The sequence below is a fragment of the Amblyomma mixtum genome, chromosome 1, assembly GCF_055824585.1.
Source record: "Amblyomma mixtum isolate Tamu chromosome 1, ASM5582458v1, whole genome shotgun sequence".
In the NCBI taxonomy this organism is placed as follows: domain Eukaryota; kingdom Metazoa; phylum Arthropoda; class Arachnida; order Ixodida; family Ixodidae; genus Amblyomma; species Amblyomma mixtum.
In genome coordinates, this window is record NC_143012.1 from 139,874,106 (window position 1) to 139,897,937 (window position 23,832).

The 23,832-nt window shown below is 47.9% G+C and overlaps 1 protein-coding gene across 2 annotated transcripts in view; it reads right to left on the minus strand.

The window, feature by feature from the left end:
- The window catches only part of LOC149367739 (sialin-like), a 95,602-nt gene that overhangs the window by 21,036 nt on the left and 50,734 nt on the right, over nt 1-23,832 (minus strand). For both annotated transcript variants that reach the window (XM_089557365.1, XM_089557371.1), the window contains exon 3: nt 55-312. In XM_089557365.1, the coding sequence (XP_089413491.1) occupies nt 55-312 (258 nt within the window). The remainder of the gene's footprint in view (nt 1-54; nt 313-23,832) is intronic.

Below are 23,832 nucleotides of genomic sequence, written 5' to 3' on the forward strand. Positions count from 1 at the left end.
ACGAATGAATGGTGGCCGGCGAACGGGCCTGTGGCGCACGGCGCAGTGACTCACCTCTCCGAGTCCCTCGAGCACCCTGACAGCAACAAGGGCGCCGGCGCCGGAGGAGTCCGAGGAAGCCCGGGCGGCCGCCGGCGTGACTAGGGATCCGAGCGCGGTGCCCAGGAGGCCCAGTCCAAAGGGCCACTTGCCCCCGGCTCGGGCGGCGAGCCAGCCTCCGGGCAGCTGCGTGGCCGCGTAGCCGTAGAAGAAGGCGCCCAGCACCACGCCCTGCGTCCACGGGCTCCACGAGAACTCGCCTTCGCCAGCGTGCTGCGCAGAGACGCCCAAAGGATAAGCGTTAGAAGAATTGGGGGAGGAGGTAGCTCGAAGGTAAAGGGATGCTGCAATGTAAGAGAATAGAGTGCCCGTGCGCTAGCGTAAAGCTGCCCACGTGCCCCGCAGGATGTACAAAAAATGGCAATAGCGGATAGCGGAAAAGAAATCCAAGACCTCTTTTATATCCCTCGAGCTGCGTCAAGTGACGTCGTCAGCCTCCCCTCCTCACATGAGAGCGCCCACTCCACGCTGAGGTTGCACACAGGGCACACTATAAAGAGTGGCCAATTTCCTGCCGCCAGGAAACATGACTCGTTTAACGTGACAGTTTTTAACGGTGGAATTGCGTCAAGGAACGACTACGCCATGACCCCGAAGTGTCACACATTTGGAAAACATTCTAACGCAGACACACAGGAGACGCCACGAGCGCTAATTATCAGCTGAACATTTGTTCAAGCCTCGACAATCATAGCACTGTGTCTGTGCTAAGCTCTTTTCCAAATGTGTTCCGAGCTGGCCGACCGCTCTGGACCGCTGCAGCCTACCTCTCCAGCGCCCAACTCTGAGAAAAACGTGAAACAACAAAGCTACAACACAAAAATGTTTAGCTGCCCTCCCACCGACATCTTTCCAGCAACTTTGCATGTTTGGTACAGGGTCACAAAAGTCTACGGAGCCGGGTTTAAGAATTCTGGGTACGAGTTCGGCACTATTTGTTTTACAAGAGAATTGTGCTGACCTATCGTGACGGCCGAGAAAGTGACTGGCGATGTGCAGCTCAGTCACAAACAGCTATCGCGTGTAAACGGCTTCGTGCATTTGGCCAGTTACTAGTTGGCTCTTAGCGCTGTTTCCGGAGCGGTGTGCCGCCTTGTTGCGGCTGCTGTGCACTGCACAGATGCCTTCAATGTGAAGGGGATCTAAGTTTGAGCATTTAATTACTCTATACTAGGGGTGTGCGAATATCAAATTTTTCGAATACGAATCGAATACGAATACTTGGTTCCGAATATCGAATCGAATATCGAATAATCAAGGACAGATGCATTTAACCACTACAAAACGTTATTCGAGCACCCAAGAACATCACAGTTAAACTATCAGTGATGAAATGAACACAAAAGATGTGTGTGGCTGCACAAAAAGTATCAAAGTCTCGAACATTGCTCATAGAAGAGTGGAAATATCAGAGAAGATGGCTAGTATACAGCATAAGTACAAAAGCGCGTTGCTGGGATGAACATAAAAGGTTGTCGTGCAGGAAAACCGGCTGCTCCACACGGTCAGGCAGAAGTAGCTAGTTCCCTTCTAGCTGAAGCAACATCTCCAGCCACAAAAATGCCCTCTCACTTGGCACTGAACTGGCACGTATTGCGAGGTATTTCGTGCAGAGCTCTGAATATACCAGCTTCGCAGGCATAGCCACAAAGAAGCTCACCAGCGTAGTCAGCTACTGCATGGCCCAACGTTACGCATTGCTCTGAGCTCCGCTATATTGTTATGTCTCTTTTGATAGGACTTGCGGACCGAAATGAAAGCCGGTGCTCGCAATATAATATTCGGCTGGGTACGAATATTCGCGTCGGATCGAATATTCGAAACAACACGACTACTTAGGTTTCGAATCGAATACGAATACTAAAAATATACTATTCGAATTATATTCGAAAATTTCGAATATTCGCACCCCCCTACTCTATACTTATAAACGAAGCGCACACTTTTTCATGCACTCTGCCGTTTTCCTCTTGGCATCTAATACCTACAGCACTTTTTGTTCTTGAGTAACGAAACAACGACAGAATTCGACGTTTTGTGCAAATTCTCCGCTCTCTTTCATATTGGTGGAACCTGCATATACTGTCGTTCCCCTGGTTGGTTGACCACAAATAAAATGGCACATACCCACTACGGGGAGTGGCCAAGACACAGGCGGTTAACTGCTGTAAAGAGGAGAATTTATAGAGGAAAGAGAGTAGTAACAGGGTATAGGCTGACAGATTGGACGACGCAACGACAGGGGACATGTTAGCTGGGAGATCGAAGACGGGACGAAGGCTTTATGTGCAAGTTCGAATGCAATGCATGTAATAGTTCAATTTTGCACTGACTGAAAGAGAGAAAAATAAAATAAGAAAATAAAAATTTCAAAATAAGAAAAATAAATATAAATAAAAAGGATAAAATTCGACTCCTGGTTGCCGTTTTTCTTCCTTTTCTGTCGTGCAGCACTCGCCGTCGGCGCAATCGGTTCACCGTTAAAGATTGCCTGAATTACTTTCCATAAAACTGGGAGGCATATAGCTGGTTAGCGCTCATGCAGGTAAACACAAATCAAATGTGAGATTGAAAACTGACATGACAGTCATGAAACCTGACCAGAGAAAACTGCGAAAGCTGCTGGTTTTACCCTCGATTAATTTTTTCGATGCTTTTACCGTGATTAATGGTTATAGCCTAAAGGATGTCTCACATGCAAGCGCCTGAGCAAATTCTGCGACAATCGACATAGCGAACATTTTCCAACTTGTTAGAACCTCGTCGTTCTGGCTGCTCGAGCCGCCGCGACCGCTAGAAGACAGTTTTTGCGCCGCGGCGGCATGTGAAAGAGCGTTAACCCGGTGCTGCACACACGCGACAGAACTTTTCTGGGGGGTGAAGCTTTCGGAGTTGGGTGGGTGATGGGAGGCGCTCCTGGTTGGTGGAGGCGGGTGGGTAGGCGGGCAGAGCCATGTGCTGGTGGGAAGTGCTTCTGGAGGTCAGCTGGCTTTCTCTCTGTGTCTCTGTATTGGATTTCGCCGTCGCTTTTTGCGCTGTTGCGTGGGCTTCTAGGGGGTAGAGGGTGGACTGCTGGTGGGTGGCTCTTCTGAAGGGTACGTAGATTCAGGTGGGTTAATGGGCGCCTTTGGAAGGTAAAGGGCCGCTCCCTAGCATTAGGGGTGCGGTAGAGAGGTGGCTGGTGCCTCTACTCTCGGTGGCTTCACGCAGACAACGTAAGGCATTTTCTATAAGTGACACTGGCACTGCTGTCGTGTTGGAAATTACATTAAAAGGAGTAGAAAATCCGGATATTGAAGCAGGAACAAAGGTGGCAACAACATGCAAGAAATCAATGCAATACAGGCTAATGAAACACTGCAAAAGATGACAGCAAGGAAGCAACGAAAGTAACAGCTACTTTTAATGATAGAAGGGGCCAGTGTTCGGCTGCCTCAAGCTGTAATTATTATTTTAAATAACGGTGTTTATGGGCGCAGATAAGGAAAGGGAAATGAGGGGCTGACTGTAACATATGAAGGAAGCCAGCAGTAACCGAAACCAAGGAAAGCATAGAGGAATGCTTCCTTTTTATCTGTGTTGTCGACTAATGGGAAATGAACAGTGTAATCATTTTATTGCTGAAAGATAACTGGTAAGAAGGGAGCAGAAAAAATTCAGGGGGGCACTTTGTTGACCTAAAGTGCGATGAGGCAAAAGCCTTTAGCGCGGCGTTGCTGTATGCTTGTGTCACTGATGTGTGGTTAAGATGTTAATTAAGTGCACAAATGTTTGTGAATCTTAAATGCTGGAGCACTGGAGGGCGTTTGGGGGGCATTCGTCTCATTCGACGCCTTTCTGCAAGCTCAGTTGGTAGAATATCGGACGCGAAATTCGGAGGTCGTGGGTTCGGTTCTAACTGATGGCATATGGTTGTTTTTAAGGCGAAAGCCTTTAGCCTCATCGTTGTCGACAGAAGGTTGTCAGCAGAGGTGTCGCCCTTTTTCTAGTCAGACCAGAAAAAAAATATTTGTGCACGATGTGATTCGAACCATCATCTTTCCGTTCGCAGACGAGCATACTAATGGCTACGCTACCTCCTTCCAACGCATATGTAGTTCTCCTTCCAGGCAAGGAGAACTACATATGCGTTGGAAGGAGGTAGCGTAGCCATTAGTATGCTCGTCTGCGAACGGAAAGATGATGGTTCGAATCACATCGTGCACAAATATTTTTTTTCTGATCTGACTAGAAAAAGGGCGACACCTCTGCTGACAACCTTCTGTCGACAACGATGAGGCTAAAGGCTTTCGCCTTAAAAACAACCATATGCCGTCAGTTAGAACCGAACCCACGACCTCCGAATTTCGCGTCCGATATTCTACCAACTGAGCTACGTTGGCGGCTTTCCAGACTACTACGCGTGTAAGTTATTGTGCATTGTGTTCACCGTCACCACCCTCATTCATAGCGGCGGGCGTAGTGTCACTAACACGTGATCTAATGGTGAGGGCGGAAGCTGAACGAAAACCCTGTTATGTTACCTATGGCATCAATGCTGCCACAACCGAGACCCTTGTTAAGCTGTTGAGACGACTGAGGGGCTCGCTATTTCTATAGACTTCCAAGGCAGCGGGACAAGAAAGATCTTTGGAAGGCGTTGGTTGACTCACAGATATGCTGTACGCCCATTGATTTATATGAATGACGAGATGATGGCAAAGGACAGCGTAAACGACTGACGCGAAGTGGAGGAAAGTTCGAGTATAGTTTGCGCTAAAGGGAAAGCGGTTGTCCGCCGATGCCGCAGGTGGAGTGCCTAAAGTACACAGCCCTTCAGTTGAGATTGCGCCCGATGACTTTGAAACGGCAGCTTCACTAAACGTTCTGCTACCCGCTTCAGCACAGCGCTTGTACGCTTCTCTGTAGTTCCGTTTATTAAACATTTGACACTTTATTAGGGCGCATAGTACGGTCTCGCAGCAAGAGCATGCACATCTGCTTTGTAGCGCTGCAGGAAAAGAGGCCACAAAGAATTATTCGACCGAAAATTCGCGCCGTGAACTTCAGTCGGTGCTGACTTTCTTTGGATGCAGTCTGCATCAGTATGATTTAGAGCTGACACACAATTGCCTCGCAGCCTTTTAAGGAATTAAGGGGGAGGTAAGGGACTTAGCGGTTAGTTTGCTTTTGACGAATGTATGCCATGTGATTTTTTTAACGTTTGCAAAATTTCATGTTCAAAACAATGAGAGGCATGTCGGTGCTCTCAATGCAGGTGGATTGTACAGCGGTCGGTCATTGTGTACGTGAGAGAGCTCAATAATTAGACGATTTCTTGACTAAAACTGACGAACCAACTTTTATTTTTTTATTTTGGGGACAAGATCATACATTTAGTTTAAGGCCATCAAATCGAAGGCGAACCCAGTTTTAAATTATCCTAATCGGCAAAGTGGTTTGAAATATCGAACGTCAAAGCAACGCATTTGAAAGCTTCTTGAATATGCTTTGCTGCGTTGCACATATATAAAATGTTAATGCAGCAAATACAGACAAAATTTGCGTATTTTATGATGTCGAAGCAGTTAATGGGATTTAGGCGCTGATATTACGCGCAACGACACCTTTTTAGAAATGTGCAACGCGAGAAAGCCCACTAAACGAACTTTGAAATGCGCATTTTCAACGTTCGACATTTGGAACCACATTGCCGATTAAGAAAATTTAAAAACTGGGCTCACCTTCCATCTTCACTACCTTCAGTGTCGCAATGTCATCTTTATTCCTAAAGTAATAAAAAGTTCATTTATTAGTTTATTTAATTAAGCGTCTCATTATTGAACTCAACCCCGTATATAATGTCTGCCTTGCTGTACAATCCACCTGAACAGACCGCACCGCCGTAGCTCTCTCGTTTTTTTTCTAAATAAAAATCGGTAAACATAAAATTCAGGTGGTACATTAGGTGTACGTCAATGCCCACCACAGAAAAATCTGCGGGTATAGGTGTAAACATTGACTTGTGGATTCAAACACTTGTGCACACACCGCAGCCTTTAGGTGGCGGGGATAAGAAAGCTAAAATGCTATCTGTACTTGAGAGCAATTTGGTAGACTATGACTGGGATACAGCTAAAAATGTAGTGTATGTTATATTGCCCGATGTTCAGTAGCGTGAGGGATAATTAATCCCTCCCCCCCCCCCCCTAATCTTAAAAGTAAATCCGAGGTTTACATTCTCTTTTACGAGTAAATTCTTTGTATTATCTCCCTTATTCGTTAAACGTGGCCTTCAGCAACAATATTCAAGAGAAACATGGAAATAAATTAACTATTATTCGGGGATTCAACACTGTAATAATTCGGGGATGTAAAGGTAAGATACAGGAAGACAGCAGACCAGGTCATAGAAGAAACGAGAGTTAATGACATCCTAGTTAAAATCAAGAAGAAATAGGCGGCTTAGTAAAACGTTGAGTTAGGCGAGTTGCCAGGACGAGCGCAGTCCTGTGTCGACCTTCGTCTGTTTGCGCTGTTTTAGCTTCGCGAAGGCATTTGCACGGCATGTAATAGTGTCGTAAGCGCACGTGTTGATCGTTTTCGATTTTTCGTTTTTTTTTCTTTGTGTTACTTCTTATCACTCTTGTTATTGCGCTGTGCTTTTCTCTCTTCTGCGCAAGATATGACGTTGATATGTGTATATACTCATGTGTCTTCAAACAATAAAAAGTTGTTAGAAGTGCTTCGTCCTGTGTGTTCGTCCCTCTCCGTATTTTGCTAGAGCTCACCAATACCCTCAAAGACGCTTTTTGCGAACTTCCAGCGCAAATTCATTCACATGACCATTGTTATCTCTATACTCCAGGGCTGTGTCTGCATCGACATCCGGATGGATACCATCACAGTGAAGTGTAATACGTTTTATTGTTTCTACAGATTTACCACACACTGCAGTGTCATCTGCTCATCACGAGGGGCTTTACATCACGATAAAGCTCCTGGAAATTTTTAAAGTAGCGACAACCTTTGCAGAGCGCCGCCTCTCCCTCTCCAGCGCCCGTCGCCTCTTCCCATTGGTCGATGGTTTCGCGCGCAAAAGCCCTTTAAACCTGCGCTTTTCGCCGCCGCGGACGCCATATTGTCCGCTCCAACCGCGCACCGTAGGTTCGGCAGGCGTCGTTGCGGACACTGCGCTTTTGCTTGCTGTGAAGAACAGCGGCTTTTGTTTTGCTCGGAACGTGTGTCAGTCACCTAACTTTAAGCCGTCTATCTGTGCGGCATGACGAGCAGCTGCGCCTTCGGGTGCAAGAACCGTCACGACGGTGGAAAGCGGTTCTTCGCGATCCCATCATCGAAAACCGACGCGGGCCGGAGGAAGGTTTGGTTACACAGAATTGGCCGGGCGAATTTTAACGCAACGCCATCGACCAGACTTTGCGGTGTAAGTGACGTGCTTTCTATAGCTGCTGAGTTTTCTTTTTTTTTTTCAAGCTACGCTGTGCAGTGGTTTGTTCGCGATCGAGCGTATGGCCGCAGTAAGCTCGACATGAGGGCGCTTGCGTTGAGCGCATCGTGACTGCACGCAGGCAAACGTGTAAGCGTCTACCGGGACGAAGGCTCCCGATCGGCTAAGTCCGAACAGCGACCGCGTCTACCGGCGCGGTAGGGCCGCGCCAAAGACCGCCAAACCGGCAGGGAGAAAAGGGGCACTTTCGCGGCACTTAAGACGCGAGGCACACGTCTAACTGTAGAGTGACGTTCCTTAAATTTGAACGCATGCCGCAGTTAGACATACATGCGTACTATAAGCGCAGATCAAACTGCGCTCTGACATGGTGAAGCGCACGCGTTACATTCTGCAGTCACGGGCATGCGTACGGGTATGTTATATATATATATATATATATATATATATATATATATATATATATATATATATATATATATATATATATATATATATATCGGTGACTGTGCCCCTTGGTTTCTGTGGCTGTTGGCTTCTTTCATATTTATAACGAGCCCCTCATTCCCCTTCCCTTGTTTGCTTAATTGCTTAGCGAGGGCCTCGGTTCTGGCAGCCTTGACTCCATAGGAAGCATAAGAGGGTTCTCACGCAGCTTCCACCCTCTCCGTTCGATGACGTTCTACGTCACTACCTGCGGTAACTCAGGACGTTCTACGTCCGCCGCTTATGAACGCGGGTGGCGCTGATGAACACTCTCAAGGTTAGGTTGCTTGTAAACATAAATACCCCCGAAAGCAGAAGATTTGACAGCCGTCGCCGTAGCTCAGAGGTAGAGCACCGGACGCGTAATTCGGAGGTCGTGGGTTCGGATCCCACCGGCGGCAGTGGTTGTTTTTTCTTCTGCTTTTCTAATCAATTAGCTTTAAGCGATAAATGTTAAGTAATATTCTAAATTGAACAACACCACAAAATAAATAAATTAATTAAAAATCCCCTGTGCCCCTTGGTTTCTGTGGCTGTTGGCTTCTTTCATATATATATATATATATATATATATATATATATATATTACAGAAAAAGGCAAAAAGAGAATTATCGCGCCGATATGCACCAAGGCACCGTAGGCACCGCTGGTGGAAACACCAGCTAGCACGCGCTGGCTTGCGTTTACTCTCGAAATATGACCAGTAGCTGGGGGTATGCGCGATAGTGCCCATCGTAAGTGCGTCGCGCTTTTCCTGTCACATACTTTGTAACATCACTTCCGCATTCTCGCTTACCCTTGACGCCTAACTAGTTAGAAGGAGGCTACGAATGCGAGAAAGTCTGTGATAACCTCTTTTATTAATGCTAAAACGTTTTTTTTTTTGTTAACGTTGCCCACAGTGAGGCCCCCATTATCTCCATTTTTAAAAGTTTTGTAGCCGCTTTTTTTTAATGAGATCCGTATAACAAAAGGCTTTGGCTTTACCGATGTGCCTTTAGTACTCGGGCTGTTTCCGAGCCTGAGCCGGCCATGTCTACCTCGCGGGCCGGGCCGGGTTCGGGCCTATATCGAAAAAATCGGGCCGGGCTGGGGCAGGTAACGAAAAAAGTTGACGGGCTCGGGACGCGTGAATAATTAAGGCCCGTGCAGTGCTCTAATAGCGACTATACGAATATGGAAGATTATCGGACAGATGTGTTAAAAACGAGGTAGATTTTACTTCTCACTAAATGACTGATGCCGATGAAACATTTACGAAGAACTTCATTATCCCATTGCTGGCAGGCGAAGGATATTTGCGAGGTAGGTTTTCTCTTTACTTAGTCACTATTCCAAAGAAAATTTTAATGCCGCAGTCTATATCGTTACAGTTCATGCACGCGAGAGAACATTAAAGGAGGCACAGATAAGTACAGACGTCGTGTGGCCTTCATACCGTATTTCGAGTACTCCCTCAAGCGTCTAACCTGGTCCGCGATACACTGCAGCAGACCAAAACCGAAAGCCACTAGAAGAGCGGATGAACTACAGGCATTTATAATACATTCACTTGCAGGTGTCTTTTCGAATATCAAACCTGTGCATCCGTTGTAGCACGTGCAGCGTTCCGGTGGGGACGGTCGTTCGGTTTGCATACTCCTCTTCTCCAAAACAGATCACCGCCAATTCATTCTACGGCCTCGTGATTCACGGTCACGTTCAATGCACGCCCCAGTCTCGATATCAAACTTGGCACGCCGCATAAAGCCCGGCGCACCCGGACACGGTGCGCGTGCGGCTCTACCAAAACAATCCATCTATGCGTGCTCATTTTTGCCTTTAGACGATTCAGTGAAGCATGCAAATCTTTCTCCTAAGTCACCGATGTATTTATGCAGCGGAACGCACGGCTAATGCGGAGGCATAGAGAAGAACTCGGCAAGTACAGGAATCCAGCGCAACCAATTCAAAAGGGGCTTTAGTTCCTGCGGAGCGGGCTAGAGGTCGCCACCGCAGTCACATGAAATCACAAAGAAAACAAAAGTCGTTCGCCCGGCGCGCGGGGGAGGAGGAGCGAAGAGGGAGGGCGTCTTGTCGCTACAGTTTTTTTAGGGGCTTTACATCACGACAGGCGGCAGCGCTGGCTGGCGCCAAGAAATTGTGATGTTCGGCGATGAGTGTCTCTGGCACCGTGCGACAGATGGTGCTGCAATCACATACAGCATTTAATGCTCCGCTTGCACAGCGATTCGTTGCGTTCGTTCTGTTTTTCGCAGCGTTGTGCATAAGGAATCCAGAGCGACGCGCTGGTAGGGAATCTTACTCGCGACTGCTCGCGACTGCTGGTTCGGGATCCGGAAACGCTCGCTTGATAGCTAGCGTTGGCAGGCATGTCACAGCATTTCGTTTTATTTACTGCTGCAGCGAATGAACCTGCTACGCATTGTGCATATATAGGTGACAACCGTTTTTTAGGCGGTTAATTTTGATCACAGAAGGAAGAATTCATAGTTTAATAAGTCTCGCATTTAATGCAGGAAATCAGACTGAGAGTAAATGAATAATATTGGACCTTGCTTACCAGTAAGAACGGAAACAAAAACTTTATTTGTCAGAACATCTGTCGCCGTTAAAAAATTGTGCGTTAGCTAAAAGAACTTTCTGACGCTGCCAAAATTTTTGGTGAATATTTACGAGCGTATTTCAAAATTGCTGAAGGATGTTTAATAATGCCTGGAGTTTGCATGTTACCCGGCCGCTTTTACCTTCTAATGTGCATTGTTGCGATTGCTGTGCGATGTAATTTCTGTCGGAAGGCTGGATAGTTCCTTGAAGCTCTGAACATTCCGTTTTGTCGTTTTAAGGATTTACAAAGCTGGCGTAGCACCGTAGTCTATAAATATAGATAGGTCTTGTGTTGAAAAGTACAGCGGCACATATTAAGCTAGGGACAGGAATTTCCCACGAGTTTTTTAATATTCTTTAGGTTTTGTGCCCAAGGTACGTTGCACACGGCCAGCATGGCCTTGAATAATGGCTTCAATACCTACGAAACGCTTCTTGACTACAAGTGACGAGTCCTCTTGATGAGCACAACTATTCTCGATAGCTGTGCTAGTAAAAGTGTCCTTCCGAATTTGAAAGTGCCTTTCCCAAGAGTACTCTCCATGCTTTCGGGCAGCGAAGATTGTTGCGGTGTTGGGTGTGAAGGCCTGCCATGAACATTTCCTCAAAAGAGCATAGCGGCGTCAGAAGAAAGGGAGTGTTCGCGCCTGTGCATGTAGTGTAAGCACCGTGGGTGTAAGTGCGGGCGATGTGCTTCACTGGGCGGCCGCTGTCGACTCGGCAAAGCCCTTGGCAAAGCGTGGGTTTGTTGCTGCCGCCTAGCTGTGCACGAGCGAAGCTAGCTTCTACTCGTGGAGAAAACAGATGCCGTCGCCTTCGACAGATGGCGCCGGGTGTGATAGAGACAATGGAGCAGAGAAATCGTAGATGAGACGGATGAGACCGAGGAGGAGGTACATGACAAAGCCCACGAACAATCCTCATTGATTCAAGTGTCCTGAGAGCCACAACTTGCTGTTTCATGGGGAAGAACATCCCAGCTTGCTGCACTTGCATGAGAAGAGGGCTGGATCCACCTCGGGCACAGCCTAGATATATGAATCTCAAGGGGGTAGCAAACGGTTCCCAGCTGCAGAGTTACACCTGGACCACGCTAGCTTCACAGCAGGGAGCGGTGCAAAACCCCGGAAAAGAGAGGATACGAATCAATGACACCATCTAAGAACAGAAACACGAGGGTACAGTATTCCAGCCACTGCACAGCCAACTGATGAACACAAGGGTATTTGAGGCCGAGAACCCTCTCGGCTGTCGGTACTGCTGGCTGGTGATGGGAACGCACAGAAGCTGATGTCCAGGGCCCTGACCACTGCCCACAATGACAGTCGCCTCAGCACGTATACCAAAGACAGGGTGACAATAAAGAAGAACATGAAGGAAGGCATTTTAGGAACGCTCGCGCACAGCCCAAGCATAGTGAATGCCCGGTAACAAGCCCACAGCGCAGCTTCCCATAGCACACGTCACCAGAAGTCCAACCAGAAGGAACAGGTACCAAGGTCAGAGCAAACTACCCAACACCTGCTGCAGACACCGCCGAAGCTGCTGGTGCTAATGGGATCAGATTTGTAGAGCACTCAAGCCAAAGGCGGCGCTTGAACGAATGAAGCGGATCAGCTACATGGCTGGTGTACCAAAATCAAGACAATGGGGCGCGTGGTCCATCGGAACATGAGAAATCAAAGTCTCCGCATTAAATAGGACAGGGTCTGAGAGAGCAACAGCTCCATCGATTCCCTCAGTAATCAGGTCGGCAGCCAGGTATGCCACCACCGCCGTCCTGGTTAGCTCAATTGGTAGAGCGACTGCTCCGGTGTGGCGGTGGTTCCGGGTTCGAACCTTGGACCAGGACGAATTTTTCTTTAACTACGAAGTTTCTGAGAAAGCTGTATAGCTTTCCTTTGTAGCCGTATGGCTGCGCTTGGGTGGATGCCAATGAGTAATTACTCCCTTATTACAAATCTACTCCACCTTGGGGGATTCCCCTAAACATTTGACCAACACTCTTCCCACTTCGAGTTACTGATCAATTCGCTCTCGCCCTACCATAAGCTTGCCGTCCCGGTTAGCTCAATTAGTAGAGCGACTGCTCCGGTGTGGCGGTGGTTCCGGGTTCGAACCTTGGACCAGGACGAATTTTTCTTTAAAGGGGTCGTGAAACGTTTTCCGAAAATTTTGAACGACGTGTGTATTAGGAATTCTGACCCTTCATTCTATAGTATACTTTGGTTCGTTTCATCATCTGGGTTGATTGAATAGCGAAAAAAACTAAATTTCGGTTTCCCAGCGCGCGTCCCCCTCAACTCACAGCAAACGTCATTTGAAGAAGCCAATCAGAGGCTTCTGTCGTCAACACAACATGGCGGCTTAGCGAGGCCTGTTTAGCCATAGTTGACCGAGGTTACAGCACGCATATTGATTCGAATGTGGCAGCGTCGTCTGCTCAGAATGGAGTCTGCTAGCTGTCAAGCCATGGTGACACATGTGCGAAAACTTGGACGGCGCGCCGCACCAGTCGCCGCTTGCGAACTGCCGCCTACAGCAAGCAGGGACACGGAGCGGCAAGCATCTTTGCGCCATTAGACTCATGCCCGGTCCACATCCGGTGTAACACTTTGCCACCGCACACCAGCGCCTGCGCGCTGCTACTGAAGTTCGCACCAGAAAAGACAAAATAGCGATGTTATCAGAAAGACTGCCGGCTGTACTCGGGCGGCCACAAAGTATGCCTGCCCACGTAGCGCGCTTTCGGCAACGGCGCTGGACGCGGGCGCGCCGGGCGACGAACTGCGCTGCTCTCTGGCTGCCCTGGTCGTCGCTAGGCCTGTTTCGCATTGAAGCCGCGGTGGACAGCGCTTCGGAAGTAGCCTGGGTTATAATAAAATGCCTACTTTTGGCATCGCTTTACTGTCAACAGCATCGTCTCACAACAAAACATATGGTCATTGTTGCGGTGCGCTCGGCAGCGGAGCTATATAGCGGACGCCAGGCGCGCAAGCCGGACCGCAACGGCCGCGGGCAGCGGCAGCTGAGCGGCGGTTGTGGCAAGAAATTTGCTCGTATTACAGTTGCTGCTTCTACCAGCAACTCGGCATTGTACAACGATCCTCAAAAATTATCTATTTTTCACACTTCTTGCTCCCAAAGTTTATTATTTACGTGAAGAAAAATATTTAGCTCATTTTTATGACGCCAGCGGACGGGATCCAGGTTTGCCGGCCGGCCTGCAGACTCGCTGTATTTCACATTCGCACCAGAAAAGACAAAACAGCGCCATGCTATCAGAAAGGCTGCCTGTTATATTCGAGCAGTGGCAGCATGCCGAGCTTTCGGCAACGATGCCGCCTGCGGACGCGCCGGGCGATGAAGCTGCGATCGAGGCTTGCCGGCGGCCCTGGTCGTCGCTAAGCCTACCTGTTTTTGCATCGATACTATCGATACCGCAGCTGAGGGAACTTCGGAACTGGTCAGCGCTGTAAAAGGTACTACTCTCGTCACCCCTTTAACTGTGAGCCTGTCCCATAACAAAATAAAGATATGCTCGATTTCCGCGACGCCAGCGGAGCTAGCAAATGCCAGCTATGCGAGCGGCGACCAGGCAGTAAATAAAGCGGTCATTGGATGAAATTTGCTTGTATCGCCGAATTAAATACTGCCAGCAACTCGGCATCAGCCAGCGATCCTCAAAAATGATTCATTTTTGGCATTCATCTATTCCAGTGCTTGTTATGAGCGTGAACAAATAATACTAGCGTGTTTTTCTGACGCCGGCGGCCGGCATCCAGGCTGACAGGCCGGCTCTGAGAAACGCGCCCCCACGTCATTATGACGCTGGCGCTCTGCGCCCTCGCATTCTACCCCTTGTCAGTGCGACGCGCCGCGTGCGGCCTGTCATTGACATCGGTTGGGCGCAGGCGGCGAGCTGCTGTCAGTCGTTACGCTGCTCAAAACGGCACGTCGCGCGCCCGGCAAGTAGCAGTCATGCCGAGAGACCGCGACACCTCTGCCTGCGGGAGCCCCGCCCGTGAACCTCCGAACCCGGTCGTGGACTCGAGTCTTCATCTCTATCGCAAGGGGTGGGTTGACTCGCAGCCCCACCTGCAATTTATGCCTAACCCTCTTCACGCTTCTGGAATATATTTTTCCGCAGCAAAGAACAGAAGCGCGGAGCCGACGCGCGCCGCGATAGCTGACTCGTTCGTATCGAGTTCATGTAAACAGAGAGTCGTCGAGATGGACTGGCCTTGCTCAGCTCGATTCTCTGACTCAAACCACCGCTGTCAAGGAACACCACCTAGATAGGTTCACGTACGCAAGGCTATGTCGAGCCGCTGATACTGAAGCCAAGGAGGATGGAGAAGCAGAACCGAAACCGAAACTGGTCCCAGGTCAGTGATTGATGTATGACCACGCGCTGCAGTTTAACAGAGTGCAATTACGCGTGCAAATAATAGTAAAACCTTGTTTCACTTTCTGAATTTCCCATAAAGCTATTATTTTAGGGCAAACGAAAGTTGAAGATATCTCTACGTTTCTGAAGTTCTTAAAATGACGTAGTCGAGTAGTGCGTGTGCCAGCCGACGGCGGTGCATGGTCGTTTCATGAGCTCAAAAAGGCAGCGATTTCGAACGGGCTTTATTAAATGAAGACTCAATATTGAGTCGAAATATTTCGGAATTAGCATGTCTAATGTTTATGGAAGCAGTAAAAATTAAAATCGGGCAGCTTCATTTTCTTTTCACAACCCCTTTAACTACGAAGTTTCTGAGAAAGCTGTATAGCTTTCCTTTGTAGCCGTATGGCTACGCTTGGGTGGATGCCAATGAGTAATTACTCCCTTATTACAAATCTACTCCACCTTGGGGGATTCCCCTAAACATTTGACCAACACATACCAGAGCAGTGGCTGATGATGCCAAAGCGACAGGTGTGCCCAAAATAAAGCTCATGCGAAGGGCTGGCACATATCACCATAGAATCCGGTGCTGCAGCCTCAGTATGGAGCTGCCAAATATAAACGGAGTGTGCATAGCGCGAGGATAGGAGGAACTGTACCGGACATTGTAAAAAGAAAGAATGCCTGTTACGCAATGGGCGAGGTCACCTTTTCAGACATAGAAGAGCCTCCTATCCATCCGGAGTGGTGTTGTGCCGGCAATAATAGGTCGGCACAGGACAGCAAAGATAGAGGGTGTCGGAGTGCCGAGGACACAACAGGCGAAAAGCCGATGGAGTAAGCAGAGATCACCTGCGGGCGGCAGTGCACGTGCTTGGTGCACCCACAACAATAAGCGTAGAGTATTTATCCGCCCGGATCGCCCGATTCGAATGGAATTTGAGTTACATGGAATGCCTAAGCTAAGACGTCCGTTGATAGTACTGCATAGCCCTGCATATTAGAAGGAGGAGGATATTAGAAGATATCTACACTGACTGCACAGCTACCATAGTACCCCATAAATTCATACTGCTGTGGCACCACGAGGACAGGGACGGAGACAGAGTGACGACAACACAAGTGCTCACTAACAACTGAGAAAATTTATCACAAAAGCACAACATATATAGACATGGTGTGTCATTCATTTCAGATTCATTTTGTGTATTGTTTCCCCTCATGTGATACCCCTATTCAGGGGCATTTGAGGTGTACAAGAAATAAAAACCAACGGTTACATGCAAAGTCAGAACAAGGTTACAAAGGCCCCACGCAATAACACACGTTACATCACGACGAATCTACCTGTTATCATAGTTTAATGCTCTTGCAGATAATCCACCTCGGCGTCAAGTAGCAGCAACGATGGCGAACTCACGCATTCATCGGCCGACTTCCTTCCACGGAAGGCCTCCATAATCTCCCGGGAAGTCTTATCTTTGTTTTTCCAGAGAACGCGCGTTTTGATAACAGGTAGGTTCGTCGTGATGTAACGTGTGTTATTGCCTGGCGCCTTTGTAACCTTGTTCTGACTGTGCATGTAACCGTTGGTTTTGCCTATAAATTTTGTGCTTTTAATAAATTTTGTCAGTTGTTAGTGAGCACTTGTGTTGTCGTCACTCTGACTCCGTCCCTGTCCTCGTGGTGCCACAGCAGTATGAATTCGTACCAACTCGCCCAATTCTCAACCCTTTCCCCCATAAAGTCAGCAAAAAAATTCAAATAACAACGGGTTGTCGGGCAGGGGGACAAGATCTCGCCAACGCTATTCACCGCCTGTTTACAGAATATACCTAAGTAATCTGTGATTCGCTGATGACATCGCCTTGCTAAGTCACTCAGGACGTGAAAAGCAAAGCATGATCAATGAGTTAGACAGGCAGAGCAGAAGAGTGGGTCTTGAAATTAACATGCCGAAAACCACAGTAATGTGCAACAGTTTCACAAGGGAACAACGGTTTGCCACTGGTAGCGAGGAGCTGTAAGTGCCAAGGGAACATGTCTACCTAGCGCTGTTAGTGACCGCTGATCCGGATCATGGGAGGGAAATAACTAGAAAAATAAGAATGGGGTGGGGCGCATATCCCAGGTTCTCTCAGGTCATGAATGACAGTTTGCCAATATCCCTACGGAGAAAAGTATACAGCAGCTTGATCTTACCGGAACTCACCTATGGGGCAGAAACGTGGAACCCTCCAAAAAGGGTTCAGCTTAAATTAAGGACAACGCAGAGAGCTATGGAAAGAAAAATGATAGGTGTAACGTTAAGAGATCGGAAGTGGCCAGAATAGGTGCGGGAACAAACGCGGTATGACGCCCCAGTCGAAATCAAGAGGAAGAAATGAGCTGGGGCAGGGTACGTAATGCGAAGGCAAGATAACCGCTGGTACTTAAGGGTAACGGAGAGGATTCCAAGAGAAGGCAAGCGTAGCAGGGGGGGGGGGGGGTCAAAAGTTATGTGGGCGGATGAAATTAAGAAGTTTGCGGTGATATGGTGGGTCCATCTGGCAAATGACAGGATGACTTGAAGAGACATGAGAGATGCCTTTTCCCTGCAGTGGGCGTAGTCAGGCTGCTGATGGTGATGATGGCTATGCTCCGAGTCTTTAGCGGCCACTTATTAGAACTTAAAGGCTATACGGAGTCACGGACACAAACGGCGAAATCCTCCTGTTGCTCGTGGATCAACTGCACATCAAAATTGTGAACTTGGAACCACCTTGTGGCGGGCAATGCATATGGTGTGTCAGAGGTAACGCAACGTGCATGGGTAACGCTCTGATATCTTTCCGCGCTCGAGGCCTTCTGAGGGCCTCCATGTCGACGAGTAGGGCCTGTGTAGCCTGGGAAGCGACCGCGATCACTTTATATTAAAGTTCATTCGCCGCAAACATCGTCATTTGAGGAAGAAACGCAGGAAGAAGAGTGACCTGTAAGTTCCAACACTATCAATGGAGGTCGTCGCTACACAGTTTAATGCAAGCAGAGCTCGATATGAAGCCTGCATATGCAAAGAATACATGACAGTTTTGCGCTCTATCATGCGCTAGTATGTGGTAGAAACAAGGTGAGACTTGTTTGGGCGAACCCATGGCCGGTTAAAGAGTAATGCGAGGCGTGGCGAGCGCGTCGAGAGGCTAACCGCTATAGCATAGGAGAACCACGAACGGCCTAGACGCAGAGGCATGGGAAAGGCATGGCGACAATACCTCCGCCTGAAGCGAAAAATTTAGGTGTTTCGACAGGAGAAAACTGCAGTAGCCAGCATGCGGCTCATACATGTCCAAAAGATGGAAAATCAGCCTCAATGAAGTTCTAGCACTTTGTGAGACCCCTCGATAGAAGGGATCAAACTATGACACTGACATCCGACACAGAGCCCGGATAGCCCGTGACAGACCAGAAATGCATGTGAGGTTCCTAAGTAATGCCACATCAGTGGACACCGTAGCTTCACATCACCTTCCAACGTGGAGTGGTTCGCCCGAACCTGCTTCACCGAAGGCAACGGAGCTGAATTGGGAACTGACTCCCACCACGCTTAATTACACTATTGTCCTGCTCCGCAAGGACACGGTCTCTGGACTGGATAGCATTCCGGCGTATTTGGTGAAGAGATTCGGCTCCGAGCGAGAGACGAACTTGTAGGCATATTGACACAAGTCCAATGAGGAAGCGACATCGCTGAGGATAGGCAACAGGGTAGGATGACGAAGATTTACAAACGTAGCGGCTGAGTGGAAGTACTCCAGGACTACCGTCCGCTCGCGGTTACTACAGCCGGACACAACTCAAGAACGAAACGACCAATGCCCCTCAAAGGAGGCCGTCCAGCCAGTAGCGTCGCCTGAATCTCATCACGTCGCGATTATTCTCCTTTCACCTGCAAGCATGAAATCGCAAGGGGCGGCAGATGAAAAAGTATTAGCCACGGTTTAATCTGATTAACCGCGGCATCATGAAAGTCGGTGACGCCATAGGCTGGAGGAATTCCTTTGAGGGGCATCTGTCGCTTCGTGCCTGAGTTGCACCCGGATAAGCATCCAAAGTAATGTTCAACAATCTCGGAAGGGAACAGCAGTTTACAACTGGTATTGAGGCGCTGCAAGTGAAAAGGGAATATTCTACTTAAGGCAGGTAGTTACCGCTGATCCGTATCACGAGAGTAAAATGATTAGAAGAATGAGAATGGGGTGGAGTGCATTTAGAAGCTTCTCTCAGATTATAAATGGAAGTTTACAAAAATTCCTCAGCAGGAAATTATGCAATAGCAATATCTTCTGGTGCTTGCCTATGGGAGGAGACGTGGAGGCGTACGAAAAGGGTTCAGGTTAAGGACAGCGTAGCGAGCTATGGAGAGAAGAATGATAGGTGTTATGTTAACAGATCGGAAGAGGGTAGAGTGAGTGAGGTATCAAACACGGGTTAATGAAATCCTAGTGAAAATGAAGAGGAAGAAATGGACTTGGGCAGGACATACTATGTGAAGGAAAGATAGCTAATGGTCCATAAGGGTAACAGACTGGATTCCAAGGGATAGGAAGCGTAGCATGGGGTCGGCAGAAAATTAGGTGGGCGGATGAGATTAAGAACTTTGCGCAGATAGGGTGGTCGCAGCTGGTAGAGGACAGGGCTAATTGGAGAGATATGGGAGAGACCTTCGTCCGCCAGTGGGCGTAGCCAGGCTGATGATGATGATGAAGCATCACTTACTGTCTACCCACGCAGGTGATTAAGGACTGAACAGACGGCAGGGGTGAGCCTGAACGGCTCCTGATAGAAATACAAAATGGTTTCCGCTGTGACCGGCACATTGAAGCCGACCTGTTCACTCTCCCGCAGTGAACTGAAATCGTTCGGAAAGAAGGTCGTGCGCTGCCCTGCTTATACGTTTAGGAGGCATAATATAACTTACCACATGCCATCCTTTTTTAATCGCCTGTCCGCTGTGTGTGTGCTGTCAGCCCTGCCTTTTTTTATAGAAATAAGCTTTGAACAATTACTTCTCTGGAATAAGACTTCGACATCTCGAAGCTGTTTCTCTCGTGTTTCAAAGACGTGAGAATGCTAATACCCACTAAAATATTTTGATTTTGCTAAATGAGACTGCGCCCATGCCCAAAATGGGGGAAATGTAAACATCCTTTAAATTAGCGCTGAATCCAGCCACCCAAGGGGTGTTGAAGTCTCGTGCTTCTGTTGAGAGGCGCCGCTTTTCATGGACTGGAACGTAATTCTGAAGGGCGGTCTTGAAGGAAAATGTGGAGGCACCGCGGGCTGCAAGTCACGCGACAAGCGAATCTCTAATGACAGAGAGGAAAGGTTCGCCCCAAGGAGAGCAACGAAGAGTTATTTGATCACTCTGTATATGCAGATAATTTTACATCCTCCTTTTGCATCGGGGTGGTGACAAGTATCACCTAGCCATTAATTGATAGCGTGCTCAGTCTCTTCCAATTCATTGCCGATTTCCTTCGAGTTTCTAAACTACTCCCTTGACCATCACTTGTCCACTAGTGATGGTCACTGGCAGGTACGGCCAGTGACCACTGGCAGGTACGGCCAGTCGGTAACTGGTCACTGTTACCTGCGCAGCGGCTAAATTCCAACGCCGCACCGGTCGTACAACCTCGAGTTTGGGAGCAGACTCAGAGCGCGTGTAAAAAACCGTTTATCCAACAGACCTACTCCTGTGCCCTACATGTAACACAATAACCAGGACGGAAGCAGCGAAGTCGCACGCAGCGTGAATGGAACGACAGGCCTTGGCATAGATTAGTTTAATCAGCAAAAACGTGCGGAGGCTCACGTTCCGGCATTTTCTGCGGCGGTCGCTACGATGAGACGCGTGAATGGTTAGCGCGCGTGATTGTGGCGACTCGACTGGAATTGCACGCTATACGTGGTTGAAAGGCACGGCTGAAAAATAAAGAGCACGGATGGGAATCAGTGCTGCCATACCTGCGAATTTATCTCACCACCTAAGGATTTTGGGGAACACGCGAAATGTGTGAGCGGGTGGACTGAGAATTATGCAGAGAACTAATTAAACTATCAGTGCATTTAAGCCAACTGTTCCCGTAAATGGATCAGTGAATAAAACACGAGCGAATTGCAATAAATTGCAGCACAGCAGACCGGCGGGTGTCAACTCTACGCTTCCGCCGAGGTAGAGAATTAAAACAGCTCCCAGTTCGCGAGATGCGCTTCCTGAACTGCTGCTCTTGTGAACCTAACCCCTTACAAAGCAAATGCTCTAGGCCGACGGTACACATAAATGCAGCAAAAAGGTTAACAAAGCGTAAAACACCAACGTAATAAAAAAATTCCGGGTCTAATTCGTGCTACGCTGATTAACGCAATGCAAAAATGCATTTTGTGGTGTTCAAATTTTGGTCGCTTGCATATACAAGGAACGGTACAAGGAAAGTTGTCATTAACGAAACCTTTATGCACTTGTTTCGTGAAGTCACCTGAATGGGCCCAGCAATGACATAGCGTCTATAATTTGTCTGCCTACAATCATCCGATGTAGTCGGCTCATCATACAAGCATTAGTTTTTAGTTTCATTTTAATTTTTAACTCTCCAGTTGTGTGACCCGTTCCAGAGTAGGTGGGTCTGGCGGATGCAAGGACTGACCCGTACAGAAAATGGGTATTGTGTCTAAATTAACAAAAATATATAAATTTTTTGTTTTGGCTTAACAGTAATGCAGCATACGTACACATTCTAAGTTTCCTGAAAAGTCACGCGCACCTTCCAAGCACCCTCGAAACCGACAGCGTGTGCGGAACTTTCGCTGAAACACAGTTTAATGCCAAAATCAATAAATTTTGCGTTGAACACCCAGTGCCAGCACTCTGATAGGAGTCAACAGCAAGATAGTGAAAACCACATTTCAACACAACGTAAAAATCTATTCCCATGCATTAGCCTCTCTGAAACCTCCGTGTTCATTTATGTATACTTTGCAGGCTAGTGGTGAGTTGTTAATAAGAAGAGATATCGAAAATAATTTCGCCGTCATTGATGCAATCTGCGTTTGGCACAAACCAAGTGGTATACAAGTGCATAGTACTGCTAGCTGAAGTCACTCTTTACTGAACGAACAGCGAAAAAAAAAGAGCATAATTCAGTTCTTGACATCGATGCTTTACATTGACCTCCTTGTAGGAATGATTTAATGCTCCAAATCAATATTTTAGAAACATTGCTGAAACGTTCTGCCTCTACACTAATTATCAGCTTTTTCTTGAGTGCTACATGACAATTAAGCTGTAGGGAAATTATTGCCGAGCGATTGTGACTAAGGTTCAGTTGACTTGTACGGGATAGGCTTATACTTTTGGTCCACAATCAAATGAGGCTCAACTGTTTTGTTGCCTCTTGGCTTCCTCTTGACTCGATTAGCAGGTAATTCTTGACATCTTAATGAACAGCTTGGTAAAACTCGACTTTCTATTGAACGGTTACTTACTTTGCAATAAATCGATATGCGATCACATGAAACTTAATGCTCATTATTGTAAGGGTCGATAGCGGTAGAGTTGGCACAGACGTTTTGTGCATGCGACGAGAAAGCAGACACGCAAAAGCTATGATACTCGAAAAGAGAAACGCCGGCACTACAAACTGGAGCTTGTGCAAGCGCGGAGAAGAGCACATGCAATGTAGGCTACGAACTCGTGTTCGAACTCAGCAGGGAACGCACAGCAAAGAAAGAGGCTTTGCGTCTTCTAAAAGCATAAGAAGACGCAACGTCTGTTGTCTCGCGAGGATACTGTGCATTATTCATAAGTGAATAAAAATTGGAGAGGAGATTTAAGCTCCGCCTTAGGTGTATGGGAATTCACTACTGCGCGTTCATATCTTCCCCGGGAGTCTGCATACCACTCCTGGCGCAGTGGCACAGCGGTTAAGCGATGCACCACTGCCCTGCGATGGCGGGTGCTCCGCGGTGGGCGTTGCGCGGCCCAGGTTGCTCCTCCCGAGCTACCAATCCTTACTTTAACTGACATCTGCCACGATGGGCAGTTTGCTCACAATCCGGTGGGCAGGCTGGGAGGACTCCACCTTGGTCACGTGACCTGAGTGGCCCATCTGCCTCCTAGGTTGCTCTGTTGGCTCCACCTGCCAGTGTGTGATCGTGACTTTTGCTCACAGCGCCGACGCCGACAAGGCCGACCCCGGATTTTCTAGTGAACACGGCCTTTAGCGTTATCGTGTTAAAGTTTATATCGTATAGGGTGTTTTTTATATACACCTTTGCTTTCCATGCTGCGCTTCGCCGCGTACGAAATTAGCGCCAGGTTTCTGTAACGTTGTTGCGTTTAATGTCGCACTAACTGCAATATAACCATCTTCTACGACGAGCGTACCAGTTCAAAGACAGGGGGTATTGGGGGTATCTGTTGCTGCAGCAGTCGCTTCGGCGGACGTGTTTACTGTGACACGCCTCTTATTTGAGTCTTTTCTTTCGCATCAGTTTCTAACAGCTCCTTTCCGTCTGCACGCGGCCGTGATAGTAATCCAGTTGGAGATATTCATTATCTTGCGTTTTATTGTGTTGTGGATTGACGGACGGATAGGCGGACAAAGAAAGGAGGTGAAAATGCTCCCGTTGAATGCATTCCTGCACGGTGAAAATGCCCACATTTTACTTCCTCATTACAGGCAGAGAAATGACAACGAGAGCTACACCGGCACGCCTGCGTTGGCTGCCTGAGCATTTTAAAGAAGACAAAATAGTGCC